The sequence below is a fragment of the Dromaius novaehollandiae genome, chromosome 14 (assembly GCF_036370855.1).
Source record: "Dromaius novaehollandiae isolate bDroNov1 chromosome 14, bDroNov1.hap1, whole genome shotgun sequence".
Classification (NCBI taxonomy): domain Eukaryota; kingdom Metazoa; phylum Chordata; class Aves; order Casuariiformes; family Dromaiidae; genus Dromaius; species Dromaius novaehollandiae.
Window position 1 is genome coordinate 18736385 of NC_088111.1, and position 21836 is coordinate 18758220.

General features: G+C 58.8%; 1 protein-coding gene across 8 annotated transcripts; it reads right to left on the reverse strand.

Annotated features, from left to right (window-relative positions):
• Positions 1-580: 580 nt before the first annotated feature.
• CDIP1 (cell death inducing p53 target 1) lies at positions 581-21812 on the reverse strand. Of its 8 annotated transcripts, none has more exons than XM_064520548.1 (7): positions 12216-14401; positions 11853-11922; positions 5217-5319; positions 4614-4712; positions 3920-4066; positions 3398-3665; positions 581-2173 (listed from the first exon to the last, which is right to left on the reverse strand). In XM_064520548.1, exons 4-7 carry the CDS (start codon positions 4696-4698, stop codon positions 2062-2064), a joined length of 612 nt encoding a protein of 203 aa, XP_064376618.1. In that variant the 5' UTR covers positions 4699-4712; positions 5217-5319; positions 11853-11922; positions 12216-14401; the 3' UTR covers positions 581-2061. The 8 variants fall into 8 exon arrangements, with proteins under 8 accessions (XP_064376618.1, XP_025963538.2, XP_064376620.1 ...); XM_026107753.2 differs by lacking the exons at positions 11853-11922; positions 12216-14401 and adding exons at positions 7469-7576; positions 7778-8032; XM_064520550.1 differs by lacking the exons at positions 11853-11922; positions 12216-14401 and adding an exon at positions 21748-21812.
• Positions 21813-21836: the final 24 nt, after the last annotated feature.

A 21836-nucleotide genomic window follows, 5' to 3' on the forward strand; every position in this document is an offset into this window, starting at 1 on the left:
CTCAGTCACCCTCACAGTCAAAAAGAGCCTTTTCCCTGTGTTCTGATGGAATGTCCTGTGTTTCAGTTTATGCCTGTTACTTCTTCTCCTGTCACTGGGCCCTACTGAAAAGAGTCTGGCCCTGTCCTCTTTACACTCACCTGATAGTATATTTATATGCATTAATAAGATTTCCCCCCCCCCCCCCCACATCTTCTCCATGCTGAAGAGTCCCAGTTTTCTCTGCCTTCCCTCATATGAGGGATGTTCCAGTCCCTTAATCATCTCAGGAGCCTAAACTGGCCCCTGAGGCAGGTAAAATGTCCTGTGCCACACAAAGAGCTGCCTCCTTGCAGTGCTGGGCCTTGGTACCACATGCCTCCTTCTGCCTCCCTCCAGCCCAGCCATGGAGCAGTATTTTTCCTCTTTGGCTGAGCCCTTGGAGCAGGGCCTGCTGCCCACCTCTGCCTCTAAACCCAGGCCCTGCCCTGGCCTGGGGCAGCTGCTTGGTACCCCTGTGCCCTTGCCCATGAAATTGCTCCTTATCCTCAGCCCTGCAGAGGGGCTGGAGTAGGGTGAGAAGAAAAGCTGTACACTGAGCTCAGGATCTGTTATTTATTTATTTACATACAGACAGTGGGATGAGTGCCACAGTTTCACGTCCAAGCAAACAGCAGCTGCCTGTGCAGGCCAGACCATTTGCAAACCTGCTTATGCAGAGCCCCTCTGCTCTGCTGTGGGGCCTGCTTGCTCCAGCTGCCTGGGCTGCAGGAGCAGGGTGCGAAAGGAAGGCAGAGGAGCTGCCGGAGAGATGCTGAAAAATGGCTCCTGGGTCCCCTCGCCTTCATCTGGCACAGTGCTGCTGGCAGCGTGGTTCACTGCTTGCTTTGCCCTGCTCCTTTTGCCTCAATGAGGTGAGATTAAAAACAATCCCCTAGACCCACATGCAACAAGGACCCTCCATCAGGTGCATCGGTGGTAACTGCAGGGCGGGTGCTGTCGGGTGGGTGCCCCCAGCTCCTGCTGGGCTCGCGAGAGGAAGGGAGAGGGCTCTGGGGTGGGTGGGCAGGGGTCTAGCTACCCCAGAGCTGTTTTAGAGGATGAGCCAGCCATGGCTGGGTAACAAAGCCCTCTACTCTACGGTGCTGGGTGCGTGTAGCAACACTGGATGCGTTTTTGCTCATGGTTTGTAGGGTGGGTGAGAGACAGCGAGGGAGTTTCCCTCCCCGAAACAGCCACGGCAGCTGCAGGGGCTGGGAGGAGGCGCATGCAGCTTGAGCAGCAGTGGCCGCCAGGCGCGAGGGCTGCTCCGGCAGGACAGATGTGCTGGTCAAGGGTGCAGCGCTGTGGTCCCGCCCTGCGCCGCGGAGGCGGCTCTGGGTGCCTGTTTGGGAAGCAGCGCTGCGCGTGGGCTGTGCTGAGCTGGCCCCGAGCCGGCAGCGGGGGACCCATGCGTGGCACTAACCCCTCTGCCTCCCGAAGGAGGTCTGTCACACTGAGCCTCCACCAGGCCCCTTCCGAAGGGGGCACAGCTGAGGTGGTGGTGGTGGTGCCCCAGTGCACCCCGTGCTCCCCCTTTCCCCGCGCTGCGCAGCAGGCGACCAGGAGCGAGCACGTGCCTGGGCACAGCACGCCCGCCTGCCCGCGGTGGCTCCCTGCCTGTGCAGCTGCCTCCTCATCCTCGCAGGCAGGCCCAACCCACCGCCCAGGGAGACGTGGTGAGGGGCGGGAGTGTGCAGCAGCCTCGGCACGCTGCCAGGTCGCTCCACACGAGCCGGGTGCCCTGGCGTGGGCATAAGGCGTGTGGCCTTGCTCCTGCGCCCGTAGCTGCAGGAGGCCGCTCAACATGGGGCCTCCTCCCGCAGCCTCTGTGCACCCGTGCCAGCGTCCCTACGCGACCCGTTCACAGCAACGCCCGGAGCCCGGGGAAGGTGGTCACAGCGCTGCGAGGGGGTCGGGGCGGGGGCACAAACATACACACCACCAGAGGTTTAAGCGAAGGAGTGTTGCACACGCATAGACGAGGATGGCGGCAGGAGAGGGGCTGGTGTCATTCCAGTGGCTCGGGCTCCCGGGGTGCTGTTAGCACATGCGCTTGTACGTGTAGATATAGGCCTTGCAGTTGGGACACGTGTGTGTCACGTCCTTGAAGTCATCAAACAGGCAAGGAATCAGGCAGCAGCAGAGATCACACCTGGAGCAGAGGGAGATGCAAAGAGCCGTGAGCCTGAGCACCCCAGAGCCAGTCCACGGTTTGGGGTAGCGCCAGGGCCAGAGGGGTTGAGTGGTGAGTACGTGCCTCTGGGAGGCCACCATGGCCTGCTCTGCTGTGAAAGGCAGCACAAAGCATCCTGCCCCTTGCAACCATGCTGCTGTTGTTGCAAGGGTAAGTACAGACTGATGGAGGTTGGAAGGGGCCTTTAGAGCGCATCTAGTCCAACCCTGCCCAAGCAGGGTCACCCAGAGCAAGTTACCCAGGACCCTGTCCAGACTGTTTTTTAGTAGCTGTCTCCAAGGATGGAGATGCCACAGCCTCTCTAGGCAGCCCATTCAGTCAGCCTCACAGGAAAAAGAAAAAAAAAAAAAGTTTTTTTTTTTTTCTTCCTTATAGTCAGACAGAACGTCCAATGTTTCAGTTTGTGCCCATTGCCGCTCATTCTGTTGCTGGGCACCACTGAGATGAGTCTGGCCTTGTCCTCTTTACACCCCTTCATCAGATACTTGTACACATTGATAAGCCCCCCCACCCAAGCCTTCTTGTCTCCAGGCTGAACAGTCCCAGCTCGCTCAGCCTTTCCTCGCACGGGAGCCGCTCCAGTCCCTTCATCCTTCTAGTAGCCCTTTGCTGGATTCGCTCCAGTAATCCTGAAACACGTTGAGGGAGGGGAAAGCCTGGTGAGAAACACGAGGGATGAGCCCTAGCCTACCTCCACCACAGGAGCAAGGGTCTGGGACAAATGCCCCTTCCCCTCCAGCAGTCCCCATCCCTGCCAGCCCTTGGCTGCAAGGAGAGGAGAGACCGCGGCACGCTGCAGCTCCGTCTTGGTGCGGTAGGGCAGACGGCTCCTGCGCTGAGGCCCGCTGAGCCCAGTGGCTCCACAGCTGGCTGGCAGCCCTTGAGGTGCCACCATCACTTCCCCACACCGGAGACCAGCCTAGGAAGCCACATGCAGTCCCAGTAATGGTTCAGCACACATGGCAGCCCCACCAGCCCTCGCAAGCGCCATGGGCTGGGGAGACGTCTCTCCCCCCCCCACCCCCGGCCATGCCCAACAGCTTGGCCAGCTCTGCACAGTGCAGCCACAGGGCCACCGGGGCCTGGTGCAGAGCGAGAACGGCTGCAGGGCGGCTGTCATCAGCTGGCCGGGGGGGGGGGGGGGGGCGGGGAGGGCCCCAGCCCTCCGCTCGCAGCACCTACCCGACGAAGCAGCAGAGGAAGCCGAGAAGGAAGCTCATGAACCCGATCTCGTAGGTGACCTTGGTGGTGATGGCTTGCTGGCAGTGGGGACACACCGTCTGCACCGGGGCGCCCTGGAAGATCTCTCCCTGCAGCACGGTCACCGTGGTGGTGGCAGTCCCCGACGGGACAAGCACGGTCGCTGTGTGGCCGCCAGGAGCGGGGTAGTGGCCCGGGGCAGGGTGGTAGCCCATGGGCGGGTAAGGCCCCGGGTGCGGGTAAAAACCGGCTGTGAACGAGAGATGGGCACAGGTGACAACCTCCGTGCGGGGCAGGAGAGGCCAGATGCTCACCCTGGTGCCGCACCACGGCCTTGTTTAAAGGCTTGGGGGCGGCCACCTCTGCCACGCGTCCTCCGCACGCGCGGTCCTGGCTGTCCCCTCTCCCCGAGGAGCCGGGCTGCAAGCCTCCAACAGCAGCCCCATCCCCTGGCCCTCGTCGCCCACCGCCGCTCCCGCCTGCGCCCAGCCCGCCCGTACTCACCAGGCGGCACGTAGGGCCCGGAGCTGTCTGTGGGCATGTGGGGGGGCACGAAGCCCGGCTGCGAGGGCGGCTCGTAGGGAGGGGGCCCAAATTCAGGCGGGGGGACGGGAACCCCCTGGGGCTGGCCCACGGCAGGGGCGACGCCATCTGAAAGGAAACCCAGAGTCAGCAGCCAGGGCAGGAGGCGGCAGCTGCTTGTGGGGAGACGGTGGCTAAGCTGAGCAGCCTGAGAAATGGGGAGGATGGGGGTGAGCACCGCAGGGAGGGGGACATACAGCACACGGGGACAGGGACGGGAGAGGGGTGAGGTGCCTCTGCGCCCAGCAGTGTCTCTAGGACACTCATGAGAACCAGCTGCCCAGCAGAGCAGCCCAGACTCTTGTCCCCAGGGTCACAAGAGCCCCAAATTGGCCACACGTTACCCCCAGCAGAGAGCAGAGCCAGGCTTTGGGTCGGGGACACTTCTCTCCTCTTGTCCCCCGGCCTCCCTGGAGAGCTATCGGGGAGGGCCAGAGCCGGCGTCCCAGCAGCCTCCCCAGCGTGCTGCACACGGCAGGGCAGAGCTGCAGGAACAGGCCGTGGCTGGGGCATTCCCAGGGAAACCGCGCGCTCCCTGCTCCAGCCCGCTCAGCAATGCCCCCCGGATCCGGCCGGAGCAGAGGGTCCCCCGTCGCGGAGGGTCCACCCCGGGTACCTGTCGCGGGGGGCGGGCCGTGCTTCTCTTCTATCAGCGGTGCCGAGGGGCCTCCCGGGTAGGGCGGCGGCGGGTCGTTTGACATTGCTCAGGGCCGCCCTGCGAGGAAAGAAGCCCTTGGAGAAGATGCCGGCCTTTGACTCCACCGCGGCACCTGCGCAGAGCCGCGCAGGGCCAGCTGGAGTGAGGTGGCAGGTGACTGAGGTGGCACAACCCCACAGCACCAGCCTCAGGCTGTGAGACACATCTTTCAGCTGGCTCTGCGGCATTTCCCCTGTAAAGACCACGGCTGGTGCAACAGCAGGTCACCAGTGCAGTTCTCGAAATCATTTCCCACGTGCTTGGGTGTTACTGGGATGGAAGCCACTCTACCAAGGGCCTCAGCTGCACCATGCAGGACCAAAAATAGGAACGAGATGCCCAAGCTGACTACAGGCTCCCCCGATACCAACCAGGCAAACCTGCCCTGGAAGGGGAGGCAGGACATCTCTCCATTGAACCTCAAGCATAAACTTTGTGGGGAAGGAGCAAATTCAGAGAGAGCATCTCTAAATAGGCTCATTGAGTTAGGAGGAGACCAGCTTTAAGCATCAGAAAATTTACCTTTCTCTTCCTTGTAGCAATGAGCTCGGAGGCTTCGACAGAGCTAAGAAAGCAATAATTCTTCTAAGCCACGTAGTTTGGAAGCCGTCTTATCCCACCAAAGCTGTTGGAAAGAAGAGAGCAAGTGAGTTAGAGGAGCCACTGCGACAGAGCAGTCTTAGCCACCAAGCCAAACCCATCCGCTCCTGGGATCGCTCAAGGGGACAGTGGCGCTGGTTGGGAGCCGGTTCTCACACGTGGCCCCCAATGGCAGGCACGACCGCCCAGCCTCGGCAGGACGGAGGCCACGTGCCCAGGGCCAGGGGGATTCACCTCGCCCCCAGCAACTCCTGCCAGGGGACAGGGTGAACCAGAGCCACGGCTGCGCAGAGCGGGGCTTGCACAGGGCCAGGGGCACCCAGCCACTCCCCCGGCCCTGGTCGAGCGCGAAGGGACTCAGCCCCAAGCGCGGCAGGTGACGGCACCGGGCGCACGGCCAGCACAGCCTCACCTGCCGCTGACGGACGGCCACGTTGCCACTGCACTGCTACAAACCCCGTGTGCAGGGAAGCCGAGCCGGCGGCTGGGTACAGAAAGGCAGTGGGCAGGAAGGCTTGCAGAGGCGACGGCCAGCAGGCCCTGGTGCCACCAAGGGCTGAGCCCTGGGCACGCTCGCGAGCGCTCCTCGAGCCGTGTCCTGGCTGCAGCAGCAGGCCAAGGAGGGGACACGTCGGGGAACGGAGCCGGCCGTTCGCTCCGATCTCCAGGGAGGCGCAACGACATCCAGAGACCCGACTTCCCTGGTTCCTCTGGCTCAGTTACGCCTGGTAGGACGTGACCAAACTGGGAAACAGAGACGAGAGGCTGCTCACGCTGTGCTCCGGCAGGCTGCCAGGAGGCATGGGGCCGGGGACACGGTGACACTGCTGTCAGCGCCCGGGGGAGCAGCGCCAGGAGCTCCCCTCGGGGCCGGAGCACGGCGACCCCAATCCCCCGCCTTCGTCCCCAAAGGGCCAGATGTGCCCGCGCTTGTCCTGATCTCGCTACGGGCAGGTCGGGGCGCTCGCGGAGGACGGCGCTGGCTGCACGGCGCCTTTTCAGCCAGCTCCGGCAGCCCCGACTGAGCAGGGAAAACACATCCAGGCCGCAACCACCCCAGCAAAAGCCCTTCTTCCCGCAGGCTGTGCCGGGGCAGAGCCAGGGTGGCCCTGGAGACCAGGAGAAGACCAGAGCGGGCACTGCTGCCCCGTCACCGCCAGGCACGGCCAGCAAGCCCGGGAGACGCTGCTCGACGGCACGAAGCGTGGAGACGGGGAGGTGCCCGCGGCGCACAACCACCTCCCTCTGCAGCTGCTCGGCCGGGCGAAGACAAGGCTCCAGCGAGCACAGGCAGTAAGATCGCTCTCCCCCCGAGCTGTTTGCTTTTCCAGCCTGCCCTGTCTGTCTCTCCGAGCAGCCTCCTGCAAGGTGGCACGAAATCACAAGTCTATCGAGGAGCATGATCACGAGTTGTCAGTCGTGGAGAAGCTTGCCGACACCCCCGGGAACCGAGCAAAGCCCAGATGGCCATATGGTCTCCCCAGGACGTCTGTATTTAATGACCAACGTTTCTTCTCAGAGGTCTTCAGTGATATGTTCCAGACACCCAGCTTCAAAGTGCAGTACTGTGGCAGCTGGGGAGTCGTCTTCCTCCTGCTTCCCTCCCAAATTCCTTCCTTAAAAGCCGAGGGGAAAGGAGGGATGGTCCCTGTAATGTTTACAGCAGAGCTGTCGCTGCACAGAGCACTTCCAGGCTGAGGAAAGCAGCCGGTACTCGAAGTGCCAAGCACTGCAGAGCCATCATTCTCCTTCAGTGACCTACAATGCTACAAATTGAGCTGTGCTCTTTTTAGCTTCGCCAGGGTGTAAGGAAAAAGAGGACTTATTCTTCTGAGAGTAGGCAACCAACCCAGCCCGCATACACAGGCACCTCAGTGCCTTGGACCTGCTCTTCTCCGTGCTTGCCGGGGTTCCCGGATGAGCCCAGAGACAGTGATCCCCCAGAGAGCTTTTCTTCGCCTCGCAGGCCAGCCGAGCCCATGGCTTTTGTAATCTAACACATCTCCCATTACCACTCAGATGCTGCTTTCTGATCACTGCTTTCAATACACCCAGGCCTTTCTCACCCAGTAATCATCTAAGCCGCTAGCGAGAAAACCCAAGAGGCAACCCAAGAGACTAAGGGACAACGCCGCCCACATCCTCCACTCGTCGCCCCTAGGAACACCACTCACGCAGCAGCAGCGCAGGCCTCAGCTTTCCTCCTCAGAGCAGCCTTCTCCTGTTTACCAGCTTGTGGAGATAAAGATCAGACCGTCCGGGAAGCGTTGCATTACGTCTGCCTTGAAACATTCGAAAGGGACGTTTCCAGCAGCCGCCCAGGTGCTAAGTCCTCCGCGCCGCCCCAGCCCAGGCCTGCCCAGCCTCCGCGGCCGAGGCAGTGCCACCCGGGGCAGGAGAGCAGCGCGTGCCCAGAGCAAGTCCTTTGGCTCGGGAAAGGGCAGCGCCGTGCGTTTCCCAAGGACACCGCCCCCAGCCCTAACCTGCAGCAGAGACATCCCAACTCGTCGCGGAGCTGAGATGTTCACTCCAACGCAGCTGAACCCGGGGGGGCCAGGGCCACGGCCGAAAGGGCAAGCCAGGCTTATTCCGGTGTGCGTGAAGCTATTCAGTGATGGACGGAGCCCCTGGATGGAAGGACTCGTCCCCACCTGGGCTCGAGCACGCTGCAGGAAGCACGGGCCACCCTGATCAGCGGGAAAAGGCAGCCACGAGGGCGACGGGTCAGGAGACCTCAGAGCCGAGCACACGCTGCGCGGAAGGAAGGACACTCACGGTCTGCAGAGCTGTTCTGCTCGGTCTTAGCAGACTCAGTCACTCCTAATGCGATATCCTGCGCACTTATTAAGAGCGCTCCCTGAAGAGCAAGACGCTGGCCTGTGCCCTTCTTGGAAGGAGAAGAAAGCCTGAGGCTTTTAAGCCTCTCAGAAGCTGTTTCGCCTGTGCTTTCTTTTATCTTTACGCAAGAAGCACAAAACCAGCTTCCGGCTATTTCTGCTAGGGAACTCCACGGGGAGCCCGAGGGCACAAGGATCCCCTTCTCCGGCCCGGCTGGCGCCGGATGGGAGCCAGCCCAGAACATCACTCAGCGCTGGTACAAAAGCCCCTGCAGTGCTCCCACTCCGAAGCAACCTGGCCGAAGCGAAGCACGCACATCCCCACGGCGGTGCCAGGGCCGCTCTCGCTCTGGAGCTCCTCCGCAAGACCCCTGCGGAGAACCGGCATTTCTGTGAGCAGCATCTACGCGGGGAACGGGAGCAGGGAGAGCAGCTGCTCTCACCGGGGTGTAAAGCACCAGCCCGTACTAGAAAGCCAACCTACTTTAACCACGTTGGTTTATTCAAGCTGCAACGCCAATGCATTTCTATCCCATAAAAGCAGCTCAGATGAAACAAGTGGTTTTTACGGAAGAAGAGACACTCCCAGTGACAGCCCCTCCAGCCTGCTGAAACTGCCTCCACACTGGGCCTTACTGGAACAACCCCCCCCCCCCGAAACTGCACACCTAGGAACAAAACAGCTTTACAGATAGTTCAGGCTAAGTTCACCAGGACTTAAGTTCAAGATCTGATGGAACTGCAAATGTCTAGTGCAGGTCCTTTGGGAGCAAGGAGCCATCTCGTGATCGTGAAACTCAAAAGGAGTTGGTTACCAGTAGGAGGAGGGACAGAAGAGATGCTATTTCCAGGAAAAAATGCAGATTAATTCTTCTAAAGTGGCAGAATAGAGTACAGCTTCTGCTGGTCAAATCACCCGGCTCCTCTACTTTGCAGATTAAATACAGCAGATCAAACCACCACACCATCCTTGGAAATGCTGCCCTGGTGAAAACCAGGGGACAAAAAGAGGGCACCCATGGGCCGGCAGCATGACAAACCAAGCACAGCAAGGATCAGAGGACAGAGGGGACCTGCTGGATCATCCCGTCCCTTCCCTCTTTGGGGACAACACATCAAAACTTCCCTTCACATGCCAGCAGCACGTTGGTCATCCTGCTCCTGCTGCTCCCGTGGGACGCCCATTCCAGGCCCTCACTGCTTTGCTGGGTAGGAATCCCAGTTTCTAGCCTAGGTTTATTTGTAGCCAGATTATAACCATCTGTTCTTGTGCCTGAACAGCTTTCCTTCACTCCCTGCTATCTGCAAACTGCCATTATATCCTGACTCAGCCTTCATTTTGCTAGACTGAACACACCAAACCCTTGCGGGGTATTTCTGCACTGCGTTTTGAACGCAAACCTGCTCCCTCCCTCGAGTCCAGGACCGCCGCGGCGGAGACCCGAAGCGGTGCTCAGCTGCGTGGCCACGGCACACGTCTCCCGCCGAAGGAGAGCCTGGGCCGGCACGCTCCCCGCCACGTGCTGCCGCAGGATGGACAGCGCGGCAGATTGTGCCGGGCCTCGCTGCTCCAGCGGCACTGCCCTGCGGCTCTACGGGGACACGCCTGGTCCTCCTCCACCGTCCTGGGAGCTCGTGGCCTTCGTGGGTGATCCACGCGTCCTCCCCTATGGCTGGCTCTCCTCTACCTGATCGGCCCAGGGTGCTGTTGGAGGCAGCTTTTGGGCAAGGAGAAGAGCCAGCCTGTGTCCACAGGTCCCTTTGGATATCGTCCCAGACCCGGGGTTAACTCCCAGCCGGAGAGCCCTGTCCAAAGCTTCTCTACAGCAGCGAGCACAGCCGCGGGGCAAGCAGGACAGCGCGCACGGCCCTGCGTGCTTAAACGCAAGGCTTCTTCAGCAAGCAAGGCTCCAGATTTCCTGGTGATCGATACCGCAAGCTTCCCTACGGTGCCCATTACTGATACATCCACAACTGGCAACCACAAAGCTCTGCCAGCTGCTCCCAGAGGCGATGAGGGAAGTGCACGGACGCGTTAGGGTCCAGGTTTGTTCTCAGCTCCCCAAAACACCTCTCTCACGCACAGCACATTTTCCCCGCTGGCTGTATTTGCCCCTCTGTCCAGTCGCGCAGGCTCACTGCAGACACAGTCTGGGTTTCAAACAGGGCAAGAGGCAAGGTCTGCCGGGCAGACCTGCTCCTGCGACAGGTCTGGTGGGCAGCACTCGCCAAAATCAACTAAAGCACGGCGTGCGGCGGGACCAGGCAGCAGGTAACGCTGTGCCACCAGCACGGGTGCCAGCTGAGCCTCTGATAACGTGCCCCACAAGCACAGCCACCAACCAGCTCAGCGCATTGGAAATACCATGCCACAAAAAGGGCAGCTTCGGCCCTAAATCGAGCTGCTGCCCGTTAGGCTGCACTGCTTGGAGACCCGGACACTGGCTCTGTGAACCCCGCGCTCTGGCCAGGCGGAAGCTGCGTGTGCTTCGAGCCGCCTTCTCCCATACGAAGCCACCGCGGATGAGACAAACCAAAGGAGGGACCGGACCGCGGGCAGGTCTGACCCCCGCGAAACCCTGACGGCGCCGGGCTGAGCAGCTCTGAGCCGGCCTCGCAGCGCAGCTCTTCTGAGGACCACTCCAACGAGCGGAGACGCGGTCTGCGCTGTCCTTGCTCCTTCTGCGTGTGACAACGGGAGAGGCGCGGTGCTTTGGCTTTGTACGGCCTACCTGGGCCGCGGCTCTAGCCACGGCGACAGGAAGCGGGCTTTGCTAATCCTCAGCCATGATCGGTAACGTCAGACCTTCAAAAGCCCCCCACACACGTTTTTGGAGATCTTCCTCCACAAAAACTAACTTCTGATCTTTCTAAGAGGAAAAAGCACACTAAGATTAAAATGAATAAACAAAAGGATGCGACCACTTTCAGTTTCTTTGCACATCAAACATAGACACAAATTTCAGCTTCCAGGCTTTTGTAAAAACCTCTTTAAAAGCGAAGCTGAGAGCTCTGAGTGAACAGGGCTCCCTCCCTCAGGGAGGCCAGCTTCCTTCCCTTGGACCAGTGCTGTGGCTGCCACCACCTCCTCCTCCCACCCCAGGGCCTCTAGCTGCTCCAGAGACAGGGCTGCACAGCCAGAAAATCTCTTGGAAGAGTTCAACGGCAAGGTCTCGTAGAAATCAAACACTGATAAAGGCCGACAAAGCTGGGACTCAGCTGGGCATGGTCCTTCAGACAGGCCGCTGCCGCTGCTCAGCCTCGTCTGGCAGGCATCTTACGCTGTCTGCTAGGAAAACACTTGGACAAAAAAAAGAAAAAGAAAGTATTTACCTGCTGTTTGAAGATTTAAAGGAGAGAATACTGGGAATAAGAAGACAGACACACGTGCTGGGTATGAGCACAAAAGGCAGATGAGATGCTAGAAAAATGTCATTTGATGGAAAGCATGTTACCCCTCGAAAGGGCTTTAAGAGCAGCGAGGAGAGTCTCTGCACTGAGCACTGCTGGATGAGAGGTGGCCGGAGCCACGTCCTCGCCGTGGCGATCACAGTCAGCCTCGGAGCATCCCCAGCCTGGTCCTGCTGCTCTTGCGTTACACCCGAGCCGCGGAGCAAGCCGCCACCGCTGCCCCTCCGCGTGCGTGCCCGCTCGCGGGGTCATGGCTCGGCTCCCCCCGCTCCTGGCAGTGCCACCGCGAGCTGCAGCCGACGGCTCTTACCTCGAAAGGAACTACAGCAAAAATCCCGGCTGTAAAAGCAGCTCCAGTGGTTACTCCTGCCTGGTGTCTTCTGCAGAACAGAAGATTTTTTCTATGTGAGTGAGTCAAACCGCCTCCTCCGCCTTCGCCCTTCCCAGGCGCGTCTGCTGTCTCCAGCCTGCGGACGTCTCCCCGGAGCCAGGAGGGAAGCGACAAACGCAGCAGAGCGCGGCAGCCTCCTTAGGGAGGGGATACGCTGACAGCGCTGGACCAAGCAGCGCGCGTCCCCTCCGTCACCCCCCCTTAACCCTAGCGGTGCCTCATAAATTCACCCTCCCAGGTCACGGGCGGAACGGCAGGAGTGCGCAGGCCTCCCGCACGCACCGAAACGCGGGTCACGGGCTAAGGGAAAGGCCCGCTCTCTTCCTGCGTGACTCAGCCGCCTTTCCCCAGCGCGAGCCACGAGCCACGTGCTCGCTCACCACCTCGGAGGGAAAACCCCCCGCGCGGGCGCAGCCAGGCTGCTGCAGGACGGCAGATCTCTCCCACGCTTCTGCAGGCAGGTTTCAGCCGCAGGAAACTGCTCCCTGCCCCAGGGCCAGGCTCTTCCCTCGGTGCAGGACGCAGAGCTCTGCTGGCAAAGCCGTACTCGAAAACGGAGGCTCGCGTGCCCAGGAGGAGACCGTGGTTCACCTCAGCAGTCCAGCTACGTCCGCCGGCCGAAGCTCCCCACGCTGCTCTGCCGCACGCGACTCTGCAGGAGCAGCCCCCATTCCAGTCACCCTACCTTGGGACCCTGGACAAACCCTTGGACCTCCACGTGCCGGGGTAACCCAGCAGGCAAATTCAGTAAGAGCAGGATCCTTGCTGAAAGCCAGGTGTTGTGTCCAAAGCAGGATTTCCCAGAGGATTAAATCCAAAGCAGTCAGATAATCTCCCAGGCAGCCCGGGCTCAGCTGTCCTCAGCCAGAAATTCAGATTACTGCTTCTCGCAGCTCCTCTGTGTGGACGTCAGGAAAACCCGACCCAAAATCTCCCTGTTCAAGGCGAGGATGGTTTATCTGCAACACCCACAAAGGGTTACGGGCGGGGAGGAGCGCCTGGGAGGACCTGCTGCGCCGCGGGGCTCTCTCCAGGGCTCTTCGCCTCCGACGGGCTTGGCTCTCGGACGGGCTTGGCTCTCGGCACCGACACCGGTGTTGGCATCGCCAGGACCTGGTTAACCTGAACATTTAAAGCAAAACCAGCCGAAGCGAACAGAAGGCACGCGGCGAGCTCTGCTCTGTGCTGCGGGTGTCCGAGCTGCAGCGCACGCAGCTGCAGCAAGCGTCCCCGGCTCCGCAGAGCTCAACGCCGCCGGCACCGAGAGGGGCTGCGAGGGAGCCCGCGAGCCAGCGGCGAGCGAGGAGCCGTTGTCCCAGGCTGCGGCAGCCCCTCCCGGGAACCGGGCTCCAGCCTTTTCACACGTCGCGGCTCCAGGGGCGGCCTGGGCACGCACAGAGCACTCTGGGCCACCCGAGCAGCTGTATTTATCCCTCCAACAAACAGTTTCCTGAGCAGGCAGGGAGCATGCTGCGGCTAGACTGCCTGGAGAACAAAACCCACCCTCCCACTCAGGGCTACCTTCTCTTTAGACATTATCAGCCGGTGACCTGGCCTCATAACGAAAGAGAGACTATAACGTGCCGGGTGCTCTCAGGGATGCACTGATCCGAAGTAAAAGAAACACTAAAGACGAACCTGAGCTCCTCTGCTCCTTAGCGGTCTGCTCCAGGAAGGCTCAGGTAAGACCAGGAGGGTGCTGCAGGCCACTTCCCCGGCAGCCAGCAGAGCTGGGCAGCGAGGCTTTCACCGAAGCGCACACACGGCCCCCTCTAATGCCTGATAACATCCCCAGGAAAACACCCAGGGATTTCAGTGGCTGACCTGCAAGTCCAGTACATCCACCTAATTTTTACCCTGAGCGGATGAGCACTGCATCACGTCATCCTTTCGAACATTCGCTTCCTAGCATACTCCCATAACCTGCAACCGAGCTCCACTCCAGTACTACCACGATTTGACGTAACACCAAATGCTAACTAGGCCACAAGAATAATTGCTTCTTTAAACAAAGAAACAAAATCCCCAGCTCACAAAACTTAACTGCAATAAAAGTCCAAGCGGAGACCGGACAGACGCCCAGCAGGCCCCTTGCATTTAAGGCAGCCACAGCTCTGAATCTCATCTCTGATGGCAACCCGTAACGGATGCTGAAGGACGAGCGGAGGAAGAAAGCAAAGACAAAACGACCCCTCCGTCAGGCTCTCTCACCCCCAACACTGGTGTTTCAGAGATCGGGGACCACCCTGATCTCCGTACAGCCCAGCAGCTCTCTGCGCTCTGCCACGTACCGCAGGGGCGAGGGCTGCTTTTTAGTGACAGGTAGGAAAACGTCTCCTGCTGCTGCAGTCTGCTGCCTGCCCTTTTCACTGGGCGCCTCCTAATTCTCACACGGAGCAAATGAATACAGAATGATTACTGACTACTTCGCCCGGTGCAATTCAAGATTTTTTAAATTTCCTTCCCCAAACAATATTTCATGTATTTTATTCCCTTACCCACCCCATTTGCCCATTGTTACCTCATTCTGCTGAATTTTTTTGAGAGAAAGTCAAATAATATGGCTACATCACTTTCTGAATCAAACTGATTAGCTGCGTGACTTCCATTAAGTACCACACTAAGCTGCAGGAGAGGAGCAAATCAGAGGCATACCGAACCAGCACTTTAGGGGAGACGTAGCTGCATTTCAGCTTCAGAATTAATCAGAGCCCAAGAGCCTACGAACACAATGAAATAACTGTGAATACACTGATGGTGATTCCAGACCCATTTCCCTTCCAAGAGATGTACAAAACGCATGTCAAAATACGGATGTTTTCTTACCCAGGGCGCAGTACCAGCTTGCTGCACAAGCAGCTCCAGTCTCTAACAGCATTAGCATCTCTCTCCCCACAAATAACCCTGCCTTGGCACCAGAGACACTGCTGACATTCAGATTTAACAGGTACAGTGTCACCTTGCTGGTTTTCCTGAGAATGACTGAGAAATGCTCCAAGTCGCTCAATATTATTTAAAGTCATGGCTTATTCTTTGCAAAGACACGTGGTTTGGGGTTAAAGCACGAGCACACGTGTAAAATCTGAGATGTCTCCTGCGTCCTACCACTAACAAGGAGGACCTGCGCACATCTGGAAACAGGCACTGGCAGGAACCTCGCTGTGCTGAGACCACTCACATCACCACGTTCAGCTTCTTGCTCCCACAGTGCGACCAGAGCTTCCCGTTTTAGCGAGGGAGGCAGCAGTCCAGACTGGAAAGTCTCTGTGGGAGACCCAGGGCCCTGCTAGCGGCAGGTTTTCTCTCCCTCTGGCAGTTTGATGGGAGGATGGTACCATGCACTTCTCTGCTCCCAAACTCGGTTCATCTGGGCTGCTCACGGACACACTGCAATGTCCCAGCTCAAGATGGGGAAATTGCTGGTTAATCAAAAGCCACCGAGTGTGTCCATCCAGTGCTGGGCCATCTCCAACAGTACTGCAACGGCTCGGCTGGAGCACAGGGATCGGCCCCGAGTCATACAGTTCCTCCCGGCCCCATTTCTCCCTCTCGGTCTAGCCAGACCTGCTAGACTGCACTGACTTTCCAGCCCAGGACACTCATTTTGATTCCTAAATATTTTGTCATTTTGGTTTCAGCTTGCAGCACCCAATTTCTGCCAATGGTCTCATGACCCCTTCCCCGAAACTCCGCCACTAGCTGTCGAATGACAGCACGGAGCCCCTTGCTACGTACCTGTCCCGCGGATCAAGCCAAAAGCTGCTTCCCCGTGACCCTAATTTGCCGCTGCTGCTCGCTCAAGGCAATACACGGCCGTCCCGCCAGCGGAGGCAGCTAAGACACGCGCAGCCACCTCCTCATCCTCGTTCGCTTAAACGTAAGTGGATCCGACCAGTACCTGCCCAAAATACAGATCAGCTGGCCAACTTCAGCAACGCTGGCAACCGGGCACGCAGCGCCGAACGCTCCCTGAAAACAAGGGCGAAGGAAGAGCGCTGACGTCCCCGTACCTCTCCAGGCCACAGCTCCAGCCACCGTCCCAGTTCTGGCACACGCGCACACGAGCCACACCACGACTGCGGACAAAGAAAGCAGAAGACCTCTGGCTGAAAATCTAGACGCAGCAACTGAATTTAAAGCATCTCTAATAGTCCCAACACACTTCCTCAAGTCTATTTTAAGTTTTTCTAAATCTTTCATCTGCCTCTCTGCCAAGTTGACGCCTCACTGCTTTACTTTAAGATTAAAAGCTTTGTTGGTCAGAAGGTTTTCTAAGAGTCTCTGGAGCAGAAGAGTCCTAAACCTGGGTCACTACTCTCAGAGCAGGAGAGACTGGTGAAAATTCAATTACATAGAATTACAATCCAGTTACATGAATTACATTAAATTACATTTATCTCCCAGCTGCTCTGGAGCATTCAGCACCGAAAGCATCTCCTGGGCCTGACGAACAGAACAGCTCCCACATCCACGACGCTAAACAAGCAGCAAACCCTTCTCTCTCATCAGCACATCCCAGCAGCCAGCTCGAAAGTGAGCTCTCCACCGAGCCAGTGTGTCCTGAACGGTGGCACTTTGGAAAAATGAGTGTGGCTAAAATAACTGTGCCTGCAGCTCAAAGCAAAAGACTTTGGGGGAACCTCCAGTCCTGAAAGACGAACATGCTCCAGGTGACATCTCTGAGAGCTACAGGAAGCCCTGGGGGACAGCTGATTTTTTTGATGGTGAGGGAAAGGGTTTCAAACCCCACTGCCACTCTCTTGCTCAAAGACTATACTGAGATTTTGGAGGAACTGGAACTCCTCCTGCTATTGCCTTCCTCTGCTCTCCATCCTACGCTAACAGCACTACCCTGAGCGCAGCTTTTGCGTCCATCATGTAAGTTATCTGCAGCGGGTGCCAGCACGAGCGGGTCTCACAGCTGCAGAGCGCCGGGCCTGTCTACATCACAACAGCTAAGTTATTCTCAGAAAGGCTAATTTAATCTGGCAGGGGATGTTCTCGGCGCTTTCTCACACAGAAAAGCTTTTATCTTGGTTGGCTTAACAACAAGCCAGCGTTTCCAAAAATGCGGAGGGGTGGCTAAGGAGGAGCGTAGCCCTTGTATTTCGAGTTCTCCGGTGCTTTTGTCTGAGCAATTGCTTTTGGTAACCACGGACTTGGAGAAAACACAAAACATCTCTGTTTTTTTAATAAAAGCCAACCGTATTTTAAAAGCAAAATCGACAATATCTCGGGCTACTCCCCACACGCACATACTCTCAACTAAGTCTTGACAGAAGGAGCTCTGCTCTTAATAAAGCTAAAACCCAGCGAAGATTGTTAGATATTAGATACCACCTTCACTTCCACACCAGCGTAGCAAGCCTGGCAGCCAGCAAACCTGGCCCGGGAACACGACCGGCCCCGGCGGGCGGCTTTCCCCAGAGGAACAAACTTCGGAAGAAAGCCCAGAGCCCTCGGCAGCGAGGAGCCGTGTTAGTCTCTTTGAAATCCTTTCCGATGCACTAATCCCAGCGCGCCCTCCCCATCGCCAGCCTCTGCAGTCCACGGGCAGAGGGGGGTAACTAGTTAAGGTGCCAGAAAGCTGCTTTTTGTCGTTTTCAAATCCTCGCTCACGTTTTCCCCTGACTCGTGACGTTACGCGCGGGGGTGGCACGCGTCCGGAACCGCGCTTGGCCATCCGAGCCGAACAGGAGCCGCCCTCTCTCAGCCCCGCGACGGAGACCGCCGTATTGCCAACGCGCTGCGCTCGTCCGTCGCGGCGTTGCGAAGGGATCCTCCCCTGCCTGCACCGCTCGCGAGGCACAGCACGGAAAAGCCACGCGTGGCAGAGGCCTCGGGGTCAGAGAGGCTAAAAGACGGGTTTTAAAGCATTACACAGCTGTAACAACTCTCCGCGCTCTCAGGAGCGTCGCCACTGTCCCGCTGCACGGGAGAAGCAGGTGCGAGACAAGGATCACAGCCCGAATCATCCCCGGAGGGTCCCTTTGGTACGGGGGTAAGGCCGGGCCCTACATGGAGAACATCAGTTTAGGCTGCTGCAGCCATCAGGGAACAAGGCAAAGCTCAGAGGAAAGCAGGACGTTACGATCGGCCAGAGGAAAAAAACCAAACCAACACAACGCTCCCCTTGTTCCTACCAGCAAGGAACCGCTGTCCCAAGCACAGCCTGTGCAGAAAGCAGCAAGCTCAGAGGGCAGCAGGGATGGGCTGAGTCACGGCAATTCGGGGGAAAAAAACCCGAACAAACAAAAGGGAAAGAGTGACAACACGGACAGCAGCTGCCCTGGGTCTCAGAGACGCTACCAAGCCAATCCAGAACATATTAACCTTTATTTTTAAAAGCCCTGCGAACACATGGTACTGCTATAAAAAGCAGTCGCACCCCCTTCTCCGCTCGAGAGAGGCGAATTTAGCCCTGGCTGCGTTAGGCAGAGCTGCCCATGCTCCCAGGCACCAGCCTCGCACCACGACGCCTGCTCGCAGCGTGCCGGCACCCCGACGCAAACCGCTCCCGACTTACGCCCTGATGCTTTGCATTGCCATCCCCACAGCACAAGGCCTCACAGGCTGCAGCAAGGGTCTGCACAAGCCAGCTCTTCCCGGCGCTCCCGTTTCGCAGCCAGCCCCGGCACGGCTCCTCCAGCCCCCTGGAAGGCCAAGCCACGGTTAAGTTTCACGTCCAACGTGACAATCTTTGTTCTGCGACCGAAACGAAATCCATTTTTAAAATAATTCTCCGCAGGAGAGTAAGCTTGTGCATTCACCCATGAGCTAAAAGATTATACCTCCTCTGCCAGCTGCGGGGCTTAGAAAGGGAGCGCGAGGGATTTCTGAGCAACGACGGCTGATTTCTAATCCAATTATTCAGCTACTCCTCACAAACTACGGAGGGGGCTGTATTTCTCCAGCAAAATAATTCTGCTTCAGGATACGTTTGTAAAAAAACCTGCAGTTCACTTTCTCGGGATCCCAGCAGGGAGATGCACATGCTGCAGGATCCCAGACCGCCGTGATTTTTCCCTTCTGCAAAGCCCGTTTGCTTCTAGAATAGATTATTTTGTTCAGAGAGCCAGTATGAAACTACGGGGGAAGCTCGGAGAGTCTAACTCACCGCTCCCCCGTGGCGGAAGAGCCTCTCCCTGCAGGTCCCGGCCACGGCAGGGAAACGCACCCCGCCAAGGCGGCTCCCGGAGACGTAACCCGTTCCCAGCAGCGGGACCTGCCTTGCTGCCAACTCCCGGACAAAAGCTCAAGAAAACATCCTGAACCAAACAGGCTCTCACAGTTCAAATTTAAAATAAGATTCTTTTCCACCGTGGCCACGCACAGCCACAAGTAAATAAAGACGAAATATAGGTACAACATGGGACGGCCACGTGCTACAGTAAGATGGAATTTATGGTTGTAAGATGGAAAATAAATGCAACAGAAAACAATTAAGTGTGTTAACTTAAAGCAAGAACACTCCTTCCAAAAACACCCCTTCCAAAAAACACTCATAGGTAGCTAGCCTGTTAGGGCAAGATAAGGAGGGTTTTCTTTCCAAATTAAGAGACTGGCTATCAAAGGCGGCTTGGGGACATCCACAGGTGGGAATGTCTACGTGAACCCTGTCCATGTAGACGTGTTCAGGGCTGTAAAATCACCATCTAAGGTAAAGAAAACATTACCGCTAATACGAAGGCCCCTCACTAATAGCAATATATAACAATCATATTGCTTGATTTGCACAGGAGACCCCGGCTCATTTCTCACATCTGCAATTTTTTGTTTTCCACCTCTCTCGTCCTCCCTGTTTGCAGCAGATCAGCGCGGGGAGCAGCTTCGCACCGCTGCTGGTTTGATGTTTTCCTCCGAAGCTGGTGTACCTGTTGAGAAGCGTGCAAGTATGCTGTTCACGCCTGCTGTCTTCAGCATTATTTTAATCTCCATATTACTCAAATACTATTTCCTCCTTTTCCCACCTGGCAGCCATCAATCTTTTCCTCGGCTTGACACAAAGATGAAGTCAGCGTGCCTGCGCATTGAAAAAGCTAGCACCGTACTTCCATACATGCAGCACGCGTACGCACCTGTAGTAACACCAACACAAGGAGCGCGTGGCCCTGCTACAGGCCCGATAAAAACAGCTATTAAAAAGGGATTTTAAGAACTAGCTTCTTTACGATCCAAGATATTCTCTCCTGATTACAGCAATTATCAGAAAGCAAATGTAGGACCATATAATAGCACTACTACTTCGGAAAAAGCAGCTCCCTCTCTCTCGACTGTCCCAGGCATATCTGGAGCGAGAGCTCTGGGTCCTCAGGTGCACGTGCCCCGCCGATCTCGTCTGCCAGCTGGTATTTTAGACACAGCCTGCAAGGCGGCTACCCGCAAGTTCTGGCTGGTGCCAGGTGCCAGTCTCCGAGCGAGCTTCCGTCTCAAGGAAAGCACGGAGCTCTTAATTACGGGTGCGGTAACGACACTTGACACCTCTCTTTTCTGCGCCTGGTGCAGAAGGTCTGCCCGGCAGCGTCAGAGCTTGTTTTTAATACGATACCGAAAACCGTGCTGGGAGAGGTGTTTGGGGAGGCAGAGCTTAAAGCCCTTCGCTAGAAGACAAGGTGAACTGCTGGCGGCAGTTTGTCCGAGCTCTGCGAGGCCCCGCGCCTGTCACCACGCGCCACGGGGCAGCACCTCTGCTGCGGGGCCTCCGCGGAAGCGCAGCCACGAGCGGGGCTGCGTGGGTGATCCAGAGGACGCCGGCGTGACGGTGCCCGTCCCAGCCCTGCTCCCACCCCGCCGCACCCGGAGGCGCCTCCAGGGTCTCCAGCCCAATCCCTCATGTTGGCACCCGTCGTGACATCCCTGTCACTGCACCAAGCAAGGCAACGTGGCTTTAAAAGCTGCTGCGGTTTTGCCTCTCCAGTTCCCTCGGGGGCCGCGACCAAGATCTCACTGCTCTGATGGTTAAAGGCCTTCCAGCCTCCGGCTAGTTCATTCACCGGGATTTGCCGGTGTGCAGCACCATCCGTTAGCCGGAACGGCTCCTCGCTACGCAGCGCTCACACCGCCGCTGCCTTGACAGGCAGCAGCATCGTCATCATCATCGTCGCTGTCCGTCCTGCCGGACAAAGGGAGCCGACGGGGCAGCTCCGGCCCAAGCCCACCTTCCCCGAGCAGCGATGACGGGAGGGCCGCGCGCTCGTGCCGGGGCCGGGCTCCCTCCTCGGCCGGGGACCTGGCGGGGCAACGGACCGCGGCTGCCTCTCCCTGCCGCCCTCCCCTCGGCCAGCGGGCAGCGGCGGCGGCCGGGCGCTCGCTTGCGGCGGGAGCCCTTCCTCCGGGCCAGCGCGCGGCCTGGCGCTTCGCCCCACCGAACGTCGCCCGCTGCCGCCGGCGCGTCCCCGTCCGTCCGTCCGTCCGTCCGTGCCGCCCGCGCTAGGGCGCCGCCAGCACCCCGCAGCCTGCGGCCACGGGCACGGCCATGGGCACGGCCACGGGCGGGAGCGGAGCCTCCCCTCGGCCTGCGAGAAGCGGCTCCTCCACAGGGAGCCGCCGCCGGGGGGGGGCGGGGGGGAAGGTTCCCCGTTTTTTATGCGGTCGCGCCGATCCCGCGCCGCGTTTTACCCCCAAAGCTGCCGCCGCCCCCGGCCGCCGCCTCCCCCCGCCCGGGGCCAGGCGCCACCGCAGGCCCCGGCCCGCGCGGGCAGTCGGCCCGGCCCGGCCCGGCCTCCCCCGGCGCCGCCGCTCCCCGGGGCCGCCGGCGCGGAGGCCGCAGGCCCTGCCCGCCCCGGCCCCGGCCCCGGCCGCGAGAGGCCCCTACCGGCTGCCGGCTCCCGGCGGCGGCTGCGGCACCTGCCGCGGGGCGGAGCGGAGCGGCGCGGGGCCGGGCCGAGGCGGGGCCGAGGCGGG